This window comes from Tetranychus urticae, chromosome 2, assembly GCF_039701765.1.
Source record: "Tetranychus urticae isolate SD_2017Ah chromosome 2, NJAU_TeUrti_SD_1.0, whole genome shotgun sequence".
NCBI lineage: Eukaryota > Metazoa > Arthropoda > Arachnida > Trombidiformes > Tetranychidae > Tetranychus > Tetranychus urticae.
The window spans coordinates 19277377-19299019 of record NC_142959.1 but is presented as its reverse complement, the minus strand read 5'-3'; the positions used below and the strand labels follow the sequence as shown (position 1 = coordinate 19299019).

The 21643-nt window shown below is 30.9% G+C and overlaps 1 protein-coding gene and 4 long non-coding RNA genes across 5 annotated transcripts; 3 read left to right on the top strand and 2 right to left on the bottom strand.

Annotated features, from left to right (window-relative positions):
• The first annotated feature begins 81 nt into the window (after positions 1 to 81).
• LOC107371806 (uncharacterized) lies at positions 82 to 7000 on the top strand. The gene is made up of 5 exons (XR_016199135.1): positions 82 to 469; positions 660 to 1099; positions 2278 to 2961; positions 5565 to 5663; positions 6217 to 7000. It is a non-coding gene; the product is annotated as an uncharacterized LOC107371806 (long non-coding RNA).
• Positions 7001 to 12688: 5688 nt separating this feature from the next.
• On the bottom strand, positions 12689 to 14331 carry LOC107371871 (uncharacterized). The gene is made up of 3 exons (XR_001570912.3): positions 13972 to 14331; positions 13583 to 13838; positions 12689 to 13503 (listed from the first exon to the last, which is right to left on the bottom strand). It is a non-coding gene; the product is annotated as an uncharacterized LOC107371871 (long non-coding RNA).
• A 7-nt stretch (positions 14332 to 14338) lies between these two features.
• LOC149094075 (uncharacterized) lies at positions 14339 to 15132 on the bottom strand. The gene is made up of 2 exons (XR_016199152.1): positions 14822 to 15132; positions 14339 to 14727 (listed from the first exon to the last, which is right to left on the bottom strand). It is a non-coding gene; the product is annotated as an uncharacterized LOC149094075 (long non-coding RNA).
• On the top strand, positions 14610 to 17481 carry LOC149094074 (uncharacterized). Its single transcript, XR_016199151.1, has 3 exons — positions 14610 to 14750; positions 15402 to 15513; positions 16355 to 17481. It is a non-coding gene; the product is annotated as an uncharacterized LOC149094074 (long non-coding RNA).
• A 915-nt stretch (positions 17482 to 18396) lies between these two features.
• Positions 18397 to 20983, top strand: LOC107371777 (putative MFS-type transporter C09D4.1). The gene is made up of 2 exons (XM_015939941.3): positions 18397 to 20156; positions 20246 to 20983. Exons 1-2 carry the CDS (start codon positions 18867 to 18869, stop codon positions 20417 to 20419), a joined length of 1464 nt encoding a protein of 487 aa, XP_015795427.1. The 5' UTR covers positions 18397 to 18866; the 3' UTR covers positions 20420 to 20983.
• Positions 20984 to 21643: the final 660 nt, after the last annotated feature.

Below are 21643 nucleotides of genomic sequence, written 5' to 3'. Positions count from 1 at the left end.
TTGATTTAGTTTTATTTCTGGTTTTTTGCTCTGGTTCATTCAAATGATTGTCAAATATCTAAAATGTATTTATAAAAATGATGTTAACTTGTTATGTTAACGACTGTAAATTTAAGGGAACTTGTTTAATCAATTAAGTTTAATTACTTACTCAAGGTTAATCAATGTTAACAGCAAGCGTGTTAACATGGCATAAATTACAAAACAGCAAATTGATTAATTTGATTTGAAAATGGCGGTAATCGAAAGTGAACACATTGGCATTATTAAGCAGTTGTTGTGGTTACTATGGTGGTTGTTGGCGGTTTTTCATGTTGCTCTTGTTTTTAGTCTTTTTTTTACCATTTCAATCATCAAATGGATTAGTATTTAAAATTAATGATTCAATTGATTTTTCCCTTTTTTTATGCTCATTATGCGTGATTAAATAACATGGAAAAGGATTTGGTTAGGTGATCTTGTATTGAAGGTAAGTACATTTCTTTTTCTCTCTACTTTATTTAGCTGGGTTAATAAGTGATTAGTGAAATTAACACCATACCAATATTTATGGACATAGCTATTATCAAATATATGCATGTATATGTACTAATTTGAATAGTGATAATCATAATACAGTAATACATTTAACAAACTGGTTCTTCCCTTTTTATGTTTAGCTCTCTTTCTTTCGTTTCTTTGGGCCTCAACTTGATGATGATCATCACCCTCCAGTTGATTCCAAGTGAGTGACGAGTTTAACAAGTTTAATATCAAGTTAAATGGATTAAAACTGGATAAGGAAAAGGTTGTTTCTTAATGGTTAGTTAATTAGAGTTGCCAAGACACACACAAGGCGAAGAGAAAGATGGAGATGGAAAGAGAAGACCAAAAGGACCAAGCAGGCTAAAAAGACTGAGAAGATCAGAAGAAAGATGATGAAGAGAGTAAAAATTGAGAAGGACACACTTTCTTCTCATTCTCCTTTTTCGGGTTAATTCAACCACGAAGAGAGGGCCTTGATTAAGGCCTAGGGGCAATCTATGGACGATCTTTCTTACCCTGTAACTTACAGAGTGTCACAGTGTGTTGTCTCAAGCTTTACCATAATTTTGTTCAGGTAAGACATTTCTTATGTCTATATATGTGTGTATAAATAAATACATAAGAAGATGTTGAAGACATCGGTTTTTTGTTGCACTTGAGACATAACTAATTAGCTTTGACTTAACTTTGTTAAAAACAAAGCCGGCGACAATGTTGAAAAGAGTGAGATGATAAATGATGATCAACATGATATTGATGATCATTATGAATGATAGACGATCATGTCTTGAGGACACTTTCTAATTTTCTTGTTGCTTTTACTTTTCCCCCGAAACATATATTTTACCTTTAGCCTCTTGGAACCATTTTTTTGCCAGATGAAATATCAAAATCAATTGAAATCAATTTTATACCTTTTCCTGAATAGCCAAGGGTTAACTCCACACATATGCTTTGTATACATACATTGGTTGTTCATTACTTCACATCAAAACTGCAAATTTCAATGTCAATCTAACATGTTCAGAACCATATTATTTTCAGATTAAGACTTTAAGATGTCTTGAAGAGATTAACTCAAAGGTTTACAGAAAAGACATTTTCACCTTTCATATTTTTGATGGGTTAACTGACAATCAACTCTGAACACCTTTGACCTTAAAACCTTGAACTTAACAAAAAAAACTAACCCTTGAAAACGCCTTCAAATGAATTGATAGGTACTATTTATTTATTCATATCTCTTTCTCTGTTTTTTTTTTGTTATGAAAACTGTTGATCCGTAAAAATAGCTTTTCTGTTGAAAAATATGAAAAAATATGATATTATTGCAATCAATTGATAAAGCAATAAGTCAATTGATAGCTATTTTGTTAAAATCAAAAGCATTTATCTTACTCTATTTAAATCGCATCTTTCAACCCGTTAAGAACTATTCAATCTCTATTCATATTACTGACAGATTCCTTTCCAATGATTAAGTTAATCTTGTATTGGCACTCTTTATTGTCAAATCTTTCAATCATTATAGAGTATTATCGCCATTTGATTATCATTATCTTCATCAGCTATTCAATAATAATTAAGACTGCGATTATTTCCTTTTCTATTGAGCTTTCAATTTCTATTCAAATGTGATTTTGATTTTACAAATACAGAGCCTTGCTTTTACATTTTTAAAAAAGACATCAAATTAAGTCTTATCATGAACTGAATCAGAGCTAATTACTCTTTTATTTTCTTTATTCACAGTTAATCTTCACAAGTTTGAACAATTTCTCAAGAATGGCATGAACAAGTTGAAAGAAAATTGAAGCGTTATTCATCAATATTGATATTTCCTGATATAATTGATTAACCATCAACAAATGGAATCAAGGTTAACAAATGAATGGTCAATTTAATTTCCATGCATATAAAGTGAATCTTGGAATAGCTTTGAGAATTTGCTGGAATTCAGTGAAAGCGGTCAAATTTTTGGCTAATTATTGGGAAAATGATTCAAGACGTTTATGCTTATGTATACATTTGCTGTTGAATATGCTACCAATCGAGGTGAATGAAATTGACTGGCAAACAATTGGTCTGAATAGTTGGATTGAATGTATGGTTATCGTTATGGTTAAATATGTTTAAAGAGTTAAATAGATTTGGTTAAATAAATTATTACAAACAGTTTTAACCTTCATCTGTGACCATTAATAATGGATAAAGATACTAACAAAGTTAACCAGGTTAAAAAGGTAAATAAAACCGGCCAATATAAAAGGGATATAAAGATGGACTTGAAGAGAAAAGGTTTGTTGGATGCAAGTTGGACACACAAAGGTTATTATTGTCAAGCTCCACAAGTAAAGATTCATGAAAGCAAAAAAAAACGAAAGAAAAATCAAGTAAAACTGAAAAGATAAAAGGTTAACCTAGTTGGAGAGAGAGGTAAGTAAAGGTAAAAAGGTAAAGGTTGAAGGTTGAAAGCCTTGAAATGTTGTGTGAGGGCCAAAAGGGAAACATTTTGCTTGTTTCTCATCTTGTTTCAATGTGAAAACGCGAAAAAGGTTTACTTTCAAATTACAGGTTACATTGAGTTTGTAAATGAAGTTTTTTCTTCTCTCTTTTTCTCTTACTTTCCTCTTCCAACAACAAGTGAAAAACGTTAGTTGATGAGCATTTGAATGGGAGGTAAGAGGGAGGATGAAGTACATGATAATGATGAATAACCAACTTATTGGTTATTTAGTCAATCTTAACCAGCATTTAATTTAAACAGACGTTATCATCGTGATTTGAGCAATTTAAACATACAATCACTGAAAGCTGACAGTCTATGGGAATTTAACTATTTAACCTTATGATCAGTTTGCAAATGATTTAATTATACGGGTTTATTATTGATTGTTGATTTCCTATCCGGGTATTTATTGTTAATTTCAATCAACATCATCCATTGAATATTCTGTATAATTGTATTTACAATTGCAAATGTAACTGTCCAAGACAACAACAAAACCATTACCTTTTTTGCCCGTTTCAAGCGCAACCATTAGTATTGATATTTATTTTAATTTTATGTGTGACAATTTAAAGATGTTGCCATTGAATAGTAAATCAATTTTAATTCATATTAATGAAAGATTAACATTTGTATTGCTCTGATTTACAGTTGTTAAACAGTTTGACCTTATTGAACAAGTTAACAGGTTAACTGTGAATTTGGATGTGAAAAGTCAGCCTAAAGGCCTTTCAGTTGATCATTCATGTTGAATGGAGCAATTAAATTGTTCATCTTACATTGATTATCAGTTATTAAACAATGTAATGGTTGAGCTAAAAAGATTGAATGTTAATAGCAATTAAAATTGAGAATAAAGTGAAACAATGAACAAAAAAACGGCAAAATTAAAGTCAAACACACATTGAAACATTGAAAAGCATATTGTTTGGTTAAACAGTTTTTAATGTAAATGTTTAGTTGGTTAATTAATTGGCCAGTTGAGGTCAACAATTTAATTACAGTATATTGTTATCATCAGATTGTCTGTTAACCCAATTGATAAACATGAAGCAATACAGTCAGTTTTTGCATGTAACTCACAAAAGTCCATAAATAAACTGTTTTCATGTCAACAATTTAATCCTTAATGATTATCAACAATCTAATTATCCTTTCACTTTCACCGTCATCAAGTTAATCATGGAAATTCATCAGGAAAATTATGGTCAACATCATGATATAATCAACAGGTTGATTCACATTGAGTGAAACAATTTTCATTCATCTTATTTTTGTTTCAGTTTTTTTGTCAGTTAACCATTTATCCTTACACTTTTGATTGCTCACAATTGCGGTTCATTCAATTAATTAACCAGGCAATCTTCAATTTTCAGACTCTCTTTTAATGACAATCCTGATGATGATGGTTAGTTAACATGCAAACTTTCATTTGATTAGCAATTCATTTTATTTTTTTTCATTTCATTTCATTAAAGTCATAATTTACGGCAAATAAGCAACCACAACGAAAAATGTTGACAACAGCAACAATCATCAACTTAATTTGATATTTACAATTACTTTTAAATTAACTAATATATATCAAGTTAATTAGTTAGTTAATCAACAAGTAAAACAGAGGAAAGTATAAAAAAAATAAAATAAATGGTGACATCTTAATAACATTGTAAGGCTATTTATGTGCAATTTATTCAGACTGTTACAACTGTTCACAATTTCAAGCTGTGAAATACTAATCAAGGTTTTTTTCATTAAAATGCACCAAAATCAAGTATTTAACTCACAATAATCAATTTTAACAATTAACTAACAAAATTTATTTATCTCTTAAAAATCGCGCTTCAGTTGACGGCGGTAATTGCCATAGTGATTATTGTTGCCTTCAATTTGTAAGAGATAATTTTTTTCCGTTCAATTTGGTTCAAATTTTCATTTTTTAATTTTCTCTGTACAATTGTAATGGTTTTGGTGACATTTTGTTTTGGACAGTTTATCAGTTAACTTATCATTGACTTACAATTAAATTTATAGCTAAATCAAGTTGACTTAATCAGTGCTTCTTCAATCTTTTTTCTCAATCAACATCTTGGCAACTCTGTTGCAGCAACAAACATTGACTATTGGCCTTCCCAGTTTCCTAACAACATCAACAATCTCTTTTGACAGGTTTTATCAAAACCACAATTCCTCTTACTCAGGATCATCATCATCGTCATTCTCATCCTCATCTTCATCATCTTTATCATCAACATCTTCTCATTCTTCTCCCTCTCATTCTCATTCTCCTTCTTCTTCCTTTCTATCTCATCACACATTAATTCATTGACTTGAAAAACACTTAGACTCTTTGGTTAATATTTTTTACCTTAAAGAGAGTAGAGAAAGAGCCAATCCCTTCTACCTTAAGAAAGCTGTCTTCTATCTTCCTCCTTCTTCGCCTTTTTATCTCGCATTTTTTTCAAATTCTTACATCGGATAAATTAACTTATTTTTCTTCTTCTTCATTACCTTCTTAACCATTATTCAGGTGTATTCATGGGACAATTGGACTTCCAAACAAATACTGTCGACATTCTCGGACCTGTTATAAAATGAAATAATGGAAACAAGATATTATATTTAAAGGGTTTTCACTTGTTCCAATCCATCTTAAGGAGTGCCTTTGATCAATTGACAAACATAATTTCACTCAATAATTATTTGTTATGTTTCAGTGAAATAAGTTGTATAATTGGAGATACAATTATCTGATTGCTCATTTAAATGAAGACGGAAGACAAAGTGTCCATCAAATTGCTAATAAGATTGAACACTTTTGATATATTTTCATCGATTTAGTTTAAATTTTGAGTTTACTTTAAACACAATCAATATTGTGAAAACATTTGTTGATCATCTTGAATCATTTTGTTCTCATTGACTAACTGATTCTTCCTGTATTGTTAACTGAAACTTATGATGAATGTTGACCATTTGAGAGGCTAGGCGATCATTAAATGAAGCTCAAAACAATCAAGATCACTTTCAAGATTCAGGTTAACAAACAAATGATTAGTTAACTCAACTGATATCATCACCATTATGAGTAAAAATATAAAATTAATGAGAGAATACAAAATTGTTGATAAAAATATATCAAAAGTGGTAAAATGAACTCTCGTTATTGGTCAATTTGTAAGGTTTGCAAATGAAAACCAAAAGTCAATCAAAGTATCCAGTTAAAGATGGTTCCTTTCAACGCAACTCAACTCACATGTTTCCACCTTCTTCAATGATTGCTTGATTGTTTGTTGGATGTTAACTCTTGTATAGCTGCAAGGCTCATTAAGCTCAAGCTCAAGACAACACTAATTGTTGGGTCCAACAGTAGGCTGACCCAGATTCAAGTTTAACCTGTAATTGTTGATGAAGCAAAACAAAAAGCCAAAGAAACATGTTTTTCTGGACTAAAAACAATACTTAAATGATAAATTGTTACAACCAAAAAGTAACAAATAGTTCCGTTTACAAGTGGAAGATACAAAAACAATCAACAATCAACAATAATAATGATGATAATAGCAAACACCCCAAGCTATTAATATATGTTATTACAAATTGTACGAGAAAAAAATGGCAAAGGTACATCAAAATGTTGGTTAAGGCGAAAGTAAAAAGATAATTGAAGGATTCCCGAACAGTTCATACTAATTGTTTACCAGTTATTGGCTTTAAAAGGTTAATTGTTTTGTTGAATGGTTAAACAATCGCCTACAATTGGTAAAATTACCAATTAATCAGTTTGTGATAATTAAACTGATTGATTAGCAGTTACGATAAATGGTTCATTACATTTCCAAACACAATGAAAATGGTAACAAGCCAAATGGCGGAAAATATGAAATATTGACAAATTTGGAAACAACATTTTGCTCTTGATTTGATATAATTTAAATAAATAGATTAGTTGATATTTTGCTTACAGCTATTAATGTGTTTATCTTGATATTAAATCAAGGTTAGTCAAGATGATCGTAATGGTAAAATGATGATTAAAATGATGATGATGATGAAGATGATAGTTTTTTAACCATGGAAAGCATATAATTTCAATGTAAGAATGCATTACAACAAAGTTGTATTTAACAGCCGCAAGGTAACATGATAGATGTAAGGAGTGGTTTTAACAATCAAAATGAAAATGAAAGAAACTAATTATTTAACTAACGCTTTGTTAATTCAATTGCAATCATTATTTACTATCATATTTTAATATAACATAGAGTTCACTAAATGTAATAAATATAATTGTATATTAATAATGGTTAAACATTGAATCCATAGATATTTGGATTTAGCCGAGAGCTTTTTTTTAAGATCATTTTGATCAGCTTCACTTTTTTTCATTTCTGTTTTATTTTTCCTTCTCGCCATTCAATCCATTATTTTGAATCATTAAATGAATTATCAGAATCAAAGTTAAATGTCATAATCAAGCTTATTAGCTAAAATTGTAGCAATCATTTGTGATTATCAACAATAAATTGTTTCATCTTAAATTGATTGTAAATTGATGTTTAATCAGCTTCAACATTAATCATGATTACTTTGAGGAATCGGAAAAAAATGTTAACTCAAATCAATTTAACCAGATTTTTTGTTCACTCGTAATTGTAACACTTTAAAATGATTGTTAATGGTTAATAGCGTAAAGGATTAAATTGCTAAAAGCTGTTTCATTTGACTGGATTAAAAAGCTGTAAATTAATAAATTGTAACAATATGTTGATTTGAGATTCATTTTGTAACTATTATTTGGTTAGAGAAAGTATTTTGATGAATGGAAACTTGAATTGTCCAGAGTCTTTATTTATGATTACGGGTTAATCTAGCAATGATTATTAAATAGTAATGGTTACAATTGAATTGATGAAAATAATCATTTTTGATTTACTAATAGTTCATTTGAACCCATTTTTACCTAAATTGTCAATAAAGTTGATCCTTAAACTTGAATCGTCAGTTGAAGAGATGAAAGGAAAGTTGAGAAAAAGGTTTCCAATGATAACTCTATTTGTCTTTAATTAACCATGATTATTGTTATTTATGACCAATTTAACTGATAACTTATCTTATGGTGAAGCAAGTCAAAAGGTATGCTAAAGCTGAAACTAAATTATTTACTCACAATTTAGTTTCAATTCCGTTTTTGGACTCAACCATAAGCTTGATAAAAGCCAAGCTTGTCAACATAAATTTGTTTTAACAATCAAGGTTAATTTCTTTGTATCGTTGTATGTTATAAATATAGAGAGAGAGATAACTTAAAGGTGAAAATAACAAGTTAAATGGTTCCAGGTAATTTTAAAATCTTCAATCAAACAGACACAGGTAAGGTTAAATAAGAAGAACCTTGAAGAGAGAAAAGAAAACAAGGCAAAAATAAAAGTAGACAATATGTTGATTATGGACAAGAGAATGACCAGAAATGGTTGACCTAAAAAGCCAATGTTAATTGTGACCATTGTGTCTTTATTACGTTACATTCAAGTGTAATTTGATGATAAAAGTGATACCAATTGTTTGTGTTAAACTGTTAACATCAAGTTGATCCATAAAATTGTTTAACAGTCCGCTTTCATTGTCAATTGGCATTTCATTTGATAAACGACGGAAAAAAGGAATTCCTTTAAATTGATACATTTCATGAAAAATACGACAATGGCCTGAACAAATTGAACTGCTTCATTGGATTCAATTGGGAAGCTGAACAGATGAGGTTGACTTTAATCATTTGGCCATCTTAATTCATATCGACTTTTATTGTAATCTAACGATAGTCACTGAGCAATTGATATTTCATGAACATTTATACGAAATGGCAAACGTGCTTCTCTGTAATTCATTGATTTTCATATTGTCCTGAAAGAGATTCATTAACATTATCGTTTCATTTCCAATGAACATTGTCTGCAATCATAATTGAAATGAAGCTATCAGAATCTTTAATATTGAGACTCTCATGGAGATCTGTCTGTTTCATTGAATATCGTGAATAAGGGTTGACTTTAGTCTGAAATGTTGTTTATCTCTGTGATGAGTGAATCTCAGCTGATATTGGCTTTGGTTTATTGTTTGAGTCAATTTAGTTTAAAGTTGTAATTTGATTGACCACAATTTGAAAGGGATTTGGTTAAACTGTGAAACTGTGAGAAAGTTAAGTTTATTGTGAAACGGAAATATGATTGACTTTAAGGGTAAAACGGAAAAAGGTAAGATAATGGTTTTGATGAAAGGGAAAAGAGGAAATGATGGGTTACATGATGATGATGACCTCAACTTGAGGGTGGACTATGGTTTTATAATAACATCTTCTTGTCCATAACAAGGATTCCGTATATCCTCTGACCTTATGTCATCTTCAACCATCTCCTAAGTTTCCGTATCTTTCCCTTATCCTCCATTTACCAACAAAATCAACAGCAAACCTCACATCGCCTGGTCTACCCTTAACACCAAACTAATTTCAACCTTTCTCATCTTTCCTCTAAATTGTGGCCAAAGGCTAAATCAATTAATATTATTGTACATCTTTGATACTCTTTGACAAACTTATTAACCCAATTCTGGACGACTGTTATATCAACTTGAGAAGAAGAAGAAGAAGAGAAAAGGATTGGAAGAGAAAAATGAATTTCTAAATAAGCAAACACTCGATTCAGTCTGATATAACCAATTCAAAGCGAAGGTCAATTTATGGCCATTGTTTGACTAACCTTATTTAATGGTTTAACCATCAAAACCTATTAAAACCTATTATTAGACTGTTTGGGAAAAGTGCAAGTCTTGGTTTGTCCGAAAAGTTGATCCTGATCAGGTTAAGGTGAACAACGTTTAAAGATAATCAAGTCACGTTGATTGTGGTTAAGAAACCAAAGGAAACTTTAAATTATCTCATTTAAATTAATAAGATAGGCCAGTTATAGAGGTTAGATTTCCGTTTCGTGATTAACTAATTTGCTTTGGTTTGCTTTCACTGTCCAAGGACAATTGTATAACAATAAGGTCCACACAATGAGAATTGACCGGAAGTTTAACTGATGAGGATCAAACAATGAATGATGAAGGAACACTTTATTGTCTCCTTTAACTTAATCAACCTTTTTTGTTAATCACGTTTTATTCATTCAATCATTCAAACAAAACATCATTTTGAGTGAACATTTTTTTCTTCTTCTTTTCATTTACTTTTCATACAAACATCTCAATTCAGTCTAATTTTGGTCCTTTTTTAGAGCTAAATTGTGATTAAAGCTCGTGACATTTTACCCATTAACTAATCATGGTTTACTAATGTCATTTAATGGTCATTTAATATTGTTTGATTCCCTGTTTAACCATTGTTATTATTCATTGTTTTTAGTATTGTTGATGTTTCTTTCTTGCTATTGTTGATTCCAGTTGTCTATTGGATTAGCATTTATTATCCATTATTAAGATTATCAATTTATCGGTAAAACTGTTTTCAGGTAAATGCTGGGAAATTGGATAGTTTTGTGATTTAATAAAATATTGGCCAGTCAGAGTTGATTCATCTTTTGGTTATTGTTATCGATTGTGAGAAATGTTGATTCAATGAAATTGAGATGAGTATAAATCATAACATTGGTCAATATGGAGTGACCTTATTTTTTTGCCTTCATGTTGTCAGATAAATTATAACCAGTGACCAACAAAAGGGGTTTGGACAATTGTAGGAGTGAGTGACAATTTAGTTTAAATTGTAAATTTAAACGGAACATGTTTTTATCACTCCTAACACATTTACTTGTATGATTTATGTGTGTAAACCCAAGCTCAAGTCAATGAATTAATCTTGAACAATTATTATCTCAAGCTATGAATAATAAAGCCTTTAGCACCCAAAGGGCAGTTTTTTTTTGATATCCAAAATTTTGTGGGCGACTTTAAATTGAAATGAATTATTACTTACACCGAGAAAGAGAAAGGTTTATTGATTAAAAGAGATGATGAAGAAGACAAAACATGAACGGTGAAAGGTTGGTAGCTTGTTAGAGATGAAAAGGTAAGACGATGAAAAGATGAGATGAAAAGGTAAAAGGAAAGGGTAGAAGAAGACAGTAAAAGTAGTTTATGATGAGAGAGGAAGAGAGGAAGAAGGTGGATGATGAAGAATGTGACAGACAAAAAGGCAGACAGTAAAGAGAGAGAGAAGATAGCAATTTAAGTTTACCTGGTGCGAGGTTAGTGTTTAATTGCAATGTAAGCTAAGGTTAAGCCCAGTTAATTCCATTGATCGTGGGTGTTTAACAATCCCTGAGGCTCTTTTTTGTTCAAGGTAAAGATGAAGATGAGCAAGATGATGAAGAAGATGGAGAAAGGAGAAAAAGTTAAATTGTTTTCTCTTGTTCCTTGCGGGTTATCAATGGCTATTGGTCACTTTGACGCTAATTCAATTCATTTGATTCTGCAACAATAAATTAACCAGCCATTAAGTGATAGGCCATTTAAGTTAAATGATCATCTCTCTTTATCTTCCAGCTTTTTGTCTTTTTCATCTTCTTCTTCTTCTGGCCATCATTTGGCATCTTTTAGCTCAACATTTGGATTGAAATCAGAATGAAATGTTAACCCTTTTCCTTCAATGTTCAACATTATACAAAATGCACTTTTGTTTACTCAGTATCTTTTTTCCTACTCGACCCTAGCTTTGACCTGACTAGGGTCATTTGGATTCACATATTTTGTCAATAAAATGGTTATAAAGAGTGACAAAAGGTTACATTGAAAAACAATGTCAGTGTTAGGAGACGGAGAAATGGCATCTTAGATGTTGGTTAATGTTAAAGAGTACTAAATGGCTATTCATTGTCCATTATTTGAAATTTGTTACTATTACTATTATCACTATCATTTATATTAGGCTTGTGATTGATTTGGACAGTAATGAAAATGGTTTATCCGCTTAAATATTGTAATAAGTTAACTGTGTTTGCCAATGTTTGCATATATTTTTGAAAGACTTTTTTTTTCTGGTCAATTTTGTTGAAATTAAATTCCAATTTTTTTCTTCTTCTTCTTCTTTGCCTCCTTTTTACTCTTTAAACAACATAAGATGAAACTTACAGGTAAGATAATCCTCAAATACAAAGTAAAAATGGAAAGGTAAATTGTTTGGTTTCTCTGTGTTTACATATCATTCTGTATGCAATCCGTTTGTAAGATTATTTCCTAAGATTTGTTTTCATCATCAACATCATCATTTTGCCCAAAAAAAAGGATTATCCTTTCACTGTTTACTTTATCCTTTTGTTGGTTCACCTTTTTTTTACGAGTTATATTATCAAAATATTATTACAAATAGTTGGTGTTGGTGCTGTTTTTTGTTGTTGTTGTCGCTGGTCATTTGTTGAGCTCATTTTGAGGATTTGAATTTTGATTATCATCTTTAGCTTATATTTTGGCAGTTCCTTTGGCTATTCAGGTCAAGCAATCAATTGATTATATTGACCAATGTTGATCAGGATCAATGTTGACATCTTGAAAGGGATAAAAAAATGAATGAAATATCATTGGATTTACCTGAGAAGATTAAAGGTTGATTTGTGATTTAGGCTTAAGAGAGAAGGAAAATGAAAGAGAAGAAACAGATTAAACAATGATAATAGTAAATAATACAATTAAATGTTATGCTTGTCGAAAATTCTTTAGATTACAATTTGATCAACACGATTAACTTTATCGATTCATCTCATTCTTCGTCTTAAATACATTATATGTTATTAATAATGTTATAGTAGTTTAAGATGACCCATTTTGATACTAATTCATGTTAGTATCTTAGTTGCATGCGATGTTGTTACTAATATCAACTTATCTGGTCAACAAGCATTTCAAATTGTATTCAGATATCTTCTTGATATACATTGATCATTGAACACTGTGATTTAGACTTTAATCACATTTAACATCTATATTGGATTATAAAATCAAATAAAAGGGGTAATGTTGAAGATTAATGAACTAATCTTTGGAAAGTTGATCTCTTGCAATCCGATTAATCGTCCAGAAATCGGTATCGAAAGCAAAATTGAGTCAATTTGGATTTCCTTGATTTTGTGGTCTCAAAGGTTAATCCAATCTGGTTCACAATGGAAGCTTTGAATTTGATTAAATCGATTTATACTATTTCCATTGGCCTTTTAAGACTTCTTGGTTCATCTACTTGTGTAATTGACTGGTTTATTTTGACAATAATTTATCAATCAAGTCGGTGAAATGATAATTGAATAAACATTTCCTGCAATCCAATGATGAAGATGACGATGAGATTGATCAGCTTTTTGTATCTAAGAAACGAAATGAAGAAAAAGGAAATATCAGTCATTGTCACTTAAAATATGTGTAGGAAAATTCATGTGATTGATCAGATTCTCGGTTGATTGATCTGATTGAAGGTCCATATGCTATAAGAAAAAAAAGAAGAGAAACAGTTAGTTAAATTTCATTGTAAATATTATGGGTAAAATGATGTAAGCCACCTACCACAGAAGTCAAAAAAGTCATGTTACATTACATTAGGTTGGTTAGTTGTGGGTAAAATTGTAGAAGAATAATCTTGTCAAATGTTGACACCAATTTGACAGGTTAAAGGTTAGATTGAATGGGTGTTGACAGGGATCCGTTACATTTCATTGAATCTTTGCGTTTACCAATGTTGGATGGTTTCTATAAGATGTATTGGTGAACAAGATCTTGTTAACACAATTGCCTTTGAATCTTAAATCGTGTTAATGTTAACCTGAGGAAGAGAAGCAAAAATGTTATTAACAGGCAACAAGCAACACCTTCACCTTCACACCAATGGTGAAGATGATTTGAAAAAAAATGGTGGCGAAAAATGGCAAAGAATAGGAAGAAGAAACTGTATTTACATTGATCAATCGTGAGGATCAATCACGGTTAACTTTTCACCTTCCAAGGTAATTCGATTGAATAAATTGACTTGAGGTTATAAAGGTTAAATGGTTCCTCGTGATCACAGGTATAAAAAAACAGAAACTGATTTAAAAAAGTGATAACCGAATGTAGCTTCTTAAGTTGATCTTTTAATCAAAAGCGCACAGACACTGCTAATACAAACCAAAACGGCTGAATGGCTGGCTTTTATACTTTCTATAACCATTCAAGATCGTTTGTCGGGTATTATACAATTCATTATACATTTAGAGGCTGATAAAAATTCCTAAGTGTACAATTCACTCATTGAAATTCAATCATTGAATTTCATTCATTTTACCCTTTCGGCTCAAAAAGCTCTCGGCTATTTTATTAATTTGTCATGATAGTGTCAATGGGTGTTAATAGGTGTCACCATTTTAAAATTTGAGATTTAAAAATACTGTTACTATCAATTGTTAAATATAGTTTGTTGCTTTGATTATCAGATTACAAGTTTATATTGTTATAAAATAAAAAGTGCAGTTTGACGACAAATTTAGCTTACAAGGTCACAAAAGGATCGACAAGAAAACAAGGAACAAGGAAGTAACTCGAATCGGGAAGGAATCAAGAGATGATTGGAAAGGATGTCCATAGGAGTGTTAAGATGAATGAGGGTGGTTTTGCTATTCTCTCTTTTTTTGACAAAATGTCAACGGATCATCGATAAAATGGCCCTGGACCATGGACTAAATGAAGGAGCAAAGACGAGGTAAAGAAGAGACAGAAATAGAGAGAGAAAAATATCAGTCACAGGTCATATAGAAACAGGTAGTCAACAACCTACGGGAGCTTCCATGAGAAATCAAATGCAAATTGGTAAAGCCAAAAAAGTATCAAACGCTGATTTACAATACGATCGTAGCAAATCGGTTTGAATATTTTTTTGTCTACTTTATTTTCCTGGTTATACTTGGTCTTGCTGTCCACTTACTTTGACTTACATTGACCACTCTATTGAGATCAGGAAGAAAAGGGAAAAATAGAAGAGGAATCAGTTTCTCTCTTTTGGATCCAATTGATGGTTCCTCATCAGTTTTATTTAAAATAAGAAACTTTATCCGTGAAGGACAGAGAATACTTTTTTAGAGTTGAGGGTCAAGTGAGGTTCCTTATTTCCCTAGTCTCTTTTTATACAAATTTACAACAAAAAAAAACAGCTTCTCAAGTCTTTCTAATATATACAGCAAAAAATTGGAGTTACATTTTGACCAATACCTGCCAATCATAAACAATTGTTACAATTTTATTCGTGTTCAACACATTTTTTTGGTTAAATTTCTCTCTCTATTTTTTTGTTTGTCAAAAATCTCTTCCTGATTCCTTCTTATCTTTTTAATACTTTACCTTTCTTCCTTTACAGGCATAACTCTCTCAAGATTTTTGGTCACTCTACATATGTCAATGTTGACGCGCGACGTTGACCACTGCAAGATATACATTTACAAATCAACAATATCAAATCAAACATATTGGTAAGCCTATTGTCTGCAATTTACCTTCAATTTGGCCGATTTATATAAAAGGAAAGGGCGGAAGATGTGAACCTTATTAACCCCTTGGATCAGATTTAGAGGTTATAATGTTTCCAAGCAAATGAAGATCAATTTTCAAAATTTATCCTACTTGATTAATTAATGAACCATCACTTGATTTTAATGATCATTTTAGCTTAGACAAATTATATGTTCAGCCAATTGCTTCAGTTTCAGCGATAAAAAAATTACCAATTTTTTATCATCCAACTTTCATTATTTTTAAACATTAGTCTAGTGTTTTAATTTTGTAAATAACATGGTTACCAAACTAGTTTCTGTCAGGCTTTCTTCATTCATGAAAAAGCCACATATTTATAGTTAATAATGCAAACCTGTGAATAAGTTATCGATTGAGTTTAGACTAATTTTGAATCATGAATCAATTGACAGAGCTATTTGGTTTGAAATTTGAAGGAAAAATTCATAGTCAAAACCATTGAGGAGAGTTTATTCGATAAAAAAGGAGGAGGGTAAAGGGGAGTTCAGGTAAATTTGGCCTTAAGCGGGTAAAGTCAATAAGAGAGTAGGACGATGATGATGGGCTGAACAATCTCTGAAGGTAGTTAGAATTTTCTTTCATTGATAAATTAGATTACTATAGAGATGAGATTGAAATTAATAGATGAATGAAATAAAAATTGTTTACAGATTGAATGTAAAGCTTTTGATAACTTGGCTTCAAGGCATTTAATGTGTTACGTTTTTGTCTGATAAATTCATTGATTCAACTTCTGATTATTAAACATCTTTTTTTTCTTATTTTGCCTCTCATTTTCAGGTTGATTACAAATTTGGAATTGAGTGAATTATTGATGCGATAAGGTTGAAGAATCAATTTCAATCAAAGGAAATGAAAACTTGGCCTCCTGTTCATTGACTTGATTAAACTCAATTAATGGTTGAGACAGTCTCATCACGTCAAAAGTCAAGTTCAAGCCATTGGAAGAAAAAAGAATCGTTGTAACCCTTTTTCAATTTAATCAGCAATTCTTGTTAAGGACTCAACAAGAGATTGTTGAAAGATCTCATGATTGCTCAAACCTCATTGATTGAACCTCGCTCTTGATTAGCTGCTAATAGTTTTACAAGACTTTCATATGATTATATTTTTTAGTTTTACATCGAAATGAATTGAAGGATTTAAATTCACATTTTTTCAGTTTAATTTAACTGCTATTTAGTGTGAATAATCTTGAATTTTTAGAGTGTGGTCAACTAATTGAACTTTAAAATTATCAGTGATCAAAATATATTAAGTTTAACTGATTATTTGAAACTTTCCCGATTGCTTTGGCAAATAACAAGATTAAATGATCAATTGGAGTCGATTTTGATTTACATAAACTCAAGTAACATTGCAAAGCTGTTTAAGTTGCATTTAGATTTTTTCGATGAGCTAGTGCCATCTATTGTTTCCGAAATGAACTACTCTATCATTAAATGGTCAATTCATTCAATTCAATTTATTAATATTGATAATAGAGTGGTCTTGGTTAGTCATCAAATTGTTTATTATTAATTTAGCCATTGAAAAACTGGTTCTCTAGAAATCTTAATAGCTTGTTAAACTATTAATCGAGCAGCATAATCTCATACTCTTCCTCTAAATTTTCAAATATCATTGCAAACTGATTTTTACTTGATATTCAGGCCAAAACACGATTTAGCAAGGTTTTCCAATGTATGACTACTTCATCATCATTCTTTTACGATACACATCTCATATAATCATTCATATTTGCTTTTACACCGTTTATGCAAATTTCCATTATGTTTTATCATCTTTCTCATGTCCATTTTCATCATATCCGCCGCCTCAATTTTCAATCAATTCTAGCCAAACTTGTTGGTCTTGTAAGATTAATTTACTTTATTTAACTAGTTATACACTACTTTGAAGCAATATATCAATTTGTCATATTTATTTCACCCGAAGAATCGCCTCATCATGTTGAATCATACGACTTTGAAAAAAGAGGCTAACTTTGTAAGATATTGAAAGGTGCAAATTCATTAACAGTTTTTATGAAGGATGGTGTATATTTTGTCTAAGACGCTCCAAGGAGCTTGTATCCATTTTTTGTAATCATCTGACTTAAATTATTGACCGAAATGTTCAAAATTTCAGCAATTAATGTGTTATAATGGTGCATTGCCAATCAGTCGATTTCTTTCAGGCACTCGAATCTTTAAAAGGTAGATCTCGTTTAATACTCGATCTTTTTTCTAGTCTCACGTTGATCTTTGCATTACCAACCTGATAATACATTCAACCAAACCAAATTAGCCTCCCAAAATGAATTCACATTAATAACAACGCATAACTAATGAGTTTAGTTTGATCTCTTCATTTCATGATTCACTGATTCACCATGATATTCGCTAATTTTTGCTTTATCTAGAAAATAGAAACTTAAGGTGATAGATGTAGATGACAATTTATGATTATGAAATTTTGATTAGCACAGATGCAGCAAAGGTAATGTTTAATCACGTTTAAGATCACAATATCATACGGGTAGATCTATCTGGAAAGGCTGTTAAGTTGATAGTCAAGAAAAAAAGATTCTTGGCAATGAGAGTTGATGTGATTTATGCCATTTGCAGAAAAAATTACTTGAATAAGACTTTGCTGACGGCATTATAAATCAGAATTAAATAATCGCAGCCAAATTGCAGAAAAAAACACTTTCTTTTTATTGTGTAATAATCATTCAAGACTTGATTTTATCAATGCTTAAATATTAAGACAGAAAGGCTTTATCAGCTGTTTTTTTAGGTTAAAACTCACAGTGAATTTTTTCCTTGCCTTAGTCTTATTTTTTCAAACCAATTCAATGTAATTACAATTTGTGTATAAACCTTTTCCCCAATATTAGTAATGTGATTTTATTTTTGTATTTAATGTGATAATCTTGAATTAATTTATTGTTTATGTTCAAAACAATCATTAGTTTTATAATTTACTGTACTAATCGATTTGTGATATTGATATTATAACCAAACATCTTTTTTTACTCTTGTGTTTATGTTTGTGCCCGGGCTGCAACATTATATCAACTTAATAATCAAATAACTTCAATTTCTATTAGAGATATCAATTAAATAAATAACATTCCCATTATACACTTATTTATTCATCGGATGCAGCAATATCAAGCTAATTAAACATACCTAATCAAAACAGAGGGTCAATCTTGAAAGGAAAACAACAAACCATACAAGCAACTTAGGAGTGTACAAAGCCTGTTATAATAAAATATTCAGTTAGCTATATTAAAGAGCAGGAAATGACGGAACGAATGGAGGTGTTGCCAAAATTTAACGATGAAGATACTACTTTAGTATCTTATAGCTCGTTCAACAGTGATGATGATTCAGTTGCTTGTGTAATATACAAGATGCATCCATCGGACAGTTCACCGCCTTGTGGAAATGATCTTACTGTGGATATGAAAAGTTTTGGAGGAAAGCCGACCATTAAATTGTACAACAAGAGATTCTTTATTTTGATTCTCTTCTGTCTGTATTCAGCTTCCAATGCATTCCAGTGGTTACAATATTCAATCATTACAAGGAAAATAGCAACTTTTTATCAAATTGATGATCTTTCCGTTAACCTCACTTCACTTATTTACATGTTTGTTTTTGTTCCTGGTATGATTCCTGCTTCATGGTTACTTAATCGTTTTGGTCTCCGAGTTACTGTTTTGATAGGATCCTTTGGTACCTTTTTGGGGGCTCTTGTAAAATGTGCAAGTCTTGCTCCAGACAAATTTTGGGTCACCATGGTTGGTCAAACTTTGGTTGCCATTTGTAATTTGTTTGTTCTCAGTTTACCGCCAAGAATAGCTGCTGTTTGGTTTGGCGAACGAGAAGTTTCAACTGCTACCTCGATAGGTGTTTTTGGTAATCAACTTGGTGTCTGTTTTGGTTTTTTTCTCCCTCCTTTGATTGTCACCGCTGTAACTGCACAAGGCATTGCTTATGAACTTACTTTTGTTGTATATGGAACGGCAGCTTTCACTGGATTGCTTTTTATCGCTGTTTTGGTGTTTTTTGAAGATAAACCAGAAAAGCCTCCGAGTAATAGTGCAGCGCAAGCAACTATTTTACAAGAAGATGTGAATTTTATGGATTCTCTTAGGATTCTCATCACTGATCTTAATATGGTTATGTTGACTATAAGCTATGGAATCAACGTTGGAGTCTTCTACGCTATATCAACAGTTCTTGATCAGATGATTGCTTCAGCCTTTCCTGGTTATGAGGCTGTGGCAGGTAATATTGGTGCTATTATCACCGTTGTCGGAACAGTTGGTTCTATGGTCAGTGGCTATATACTTGATAAAACTCATAGATACCAAGAAACCATTCAAGCTCTATACTTATTTTCATTCCTTGGTTTGATTGGGTTTACCTTGGCTCTTACATTTAATTTATCAATGGTATACATAGTTTCAGCTTTTCTGGGTTTTTTCATGACTGGTTATCTTCCAATCGGGTTTGAATATGCTGCTGAAATAACTTATCCTCAACCCGAAGGCAACTCGGCTGGAATACTCAATGCATCAGCTCAAGTGAGTTTTTTTAAACATTTCCAGTCTATATGGCAATTTTACATAATCCTTTAATTTTCGATTCCACAATTTATTTATTTCTTTTTTAGTTTTTTGGAATTATTCTTATTTTTATATCTACTCTGGTGGTTGATCGTTTTGGTCATTTGCCTTGTAATTTAATGCTATGTTCAACTTTACTCGTTGGTTTAATACTAGCTGCTTTTACTCGTGGTTCCCTTAAGAGACGTGAGGCTACAATGAAAACCAAGGAATTCAGCTAATAAATTAATGTGATTGAAGTACAAAGTCTGAAAACAATCAAAGCTAATAATGTGAACGTCTATCGATTTATGGGGAATGATTTAAATGAATGTAAACTTTACCGTCCTCTTAACAGTCAAATTCTAGCATGTCTTCCCTGAAGCAAGTGTAAAACACTGAATTGTTCATATTTGTCGAAGTGCCTACCTAATTGTCATTTATTTAAACAAAAACACGTATAATATTTCTCAATTTTACTGGATTTCTACTATCAAGGTTTTTAATCAAGCAGCTCTAATGAACAAGGCAAGCGTGTCTTTCAATTCTTTCTGTGATTCTCCTAACAATTGTTCACGGAATTTGTTTATTTACCTCAAAACAACTGAATCATTTATATTTTAATGTTATCCAATGTTTTTCTATGATTCTATCCTGGTTATTTATTAATCTTATTGTTGACTCTCAATTATTTCAGTCAGGAAACGAATCTCTAATCAACGAATCAATTTTTTTCACAAAACCAAACTATCAAATTGTTCAAATTAAATTAAATCTAATAAAAGTAAACTTTTATCACCGATAAATGATGTAATTTAATTCAATTAGCTTCAATTGGACTAGATTATTTGACATAGAAAGTTTGCAAAGCATATTTTTCATTCAAGTACATCTTAAATTAATTTACGCAATTTTACACGAAAAAAGCTCGACGCGGGAGAAATATAATATAAATTTCAAAGATAATCAAAGGGTGAACTTAATTTAGGAATCGAGGTGAGCTGTATGAATGTCGATAACTTGGTCTTCACTGCTGTCAAGACTTAGAATATATCTCTGTGTAAAGTTCATCTTTAAAAGCAATTCAACTCTAACTGCCATTCAATTAGCTCGTTCTGAGAAGCAGTTCTGAGAAACAGCAAAGCAAACAAAAATCTCATGTGAACATTTATAACAATCTCATTCATCTGTGCCATTAGTACAGTTTTAATTACCGCCATGACTGTCTTTGGGAAAAAAGTAACAAGAAACTGACCCAAAACCTTTATTAAATGTGATTCTTCATCCAACCATCTATTCTTAAATCCTACCTCTGGATGAATTGATAATGACAATGTTCTATCAGAATTTCTTGTATTTTCAGTAAAGGTGTACTCGAAACGTGAGGTTATATATCGTGTATATTGTGTAATACACGATAGAAAACTGTATATAACGTTACATTAAATAATAAAACCTGCATAGTC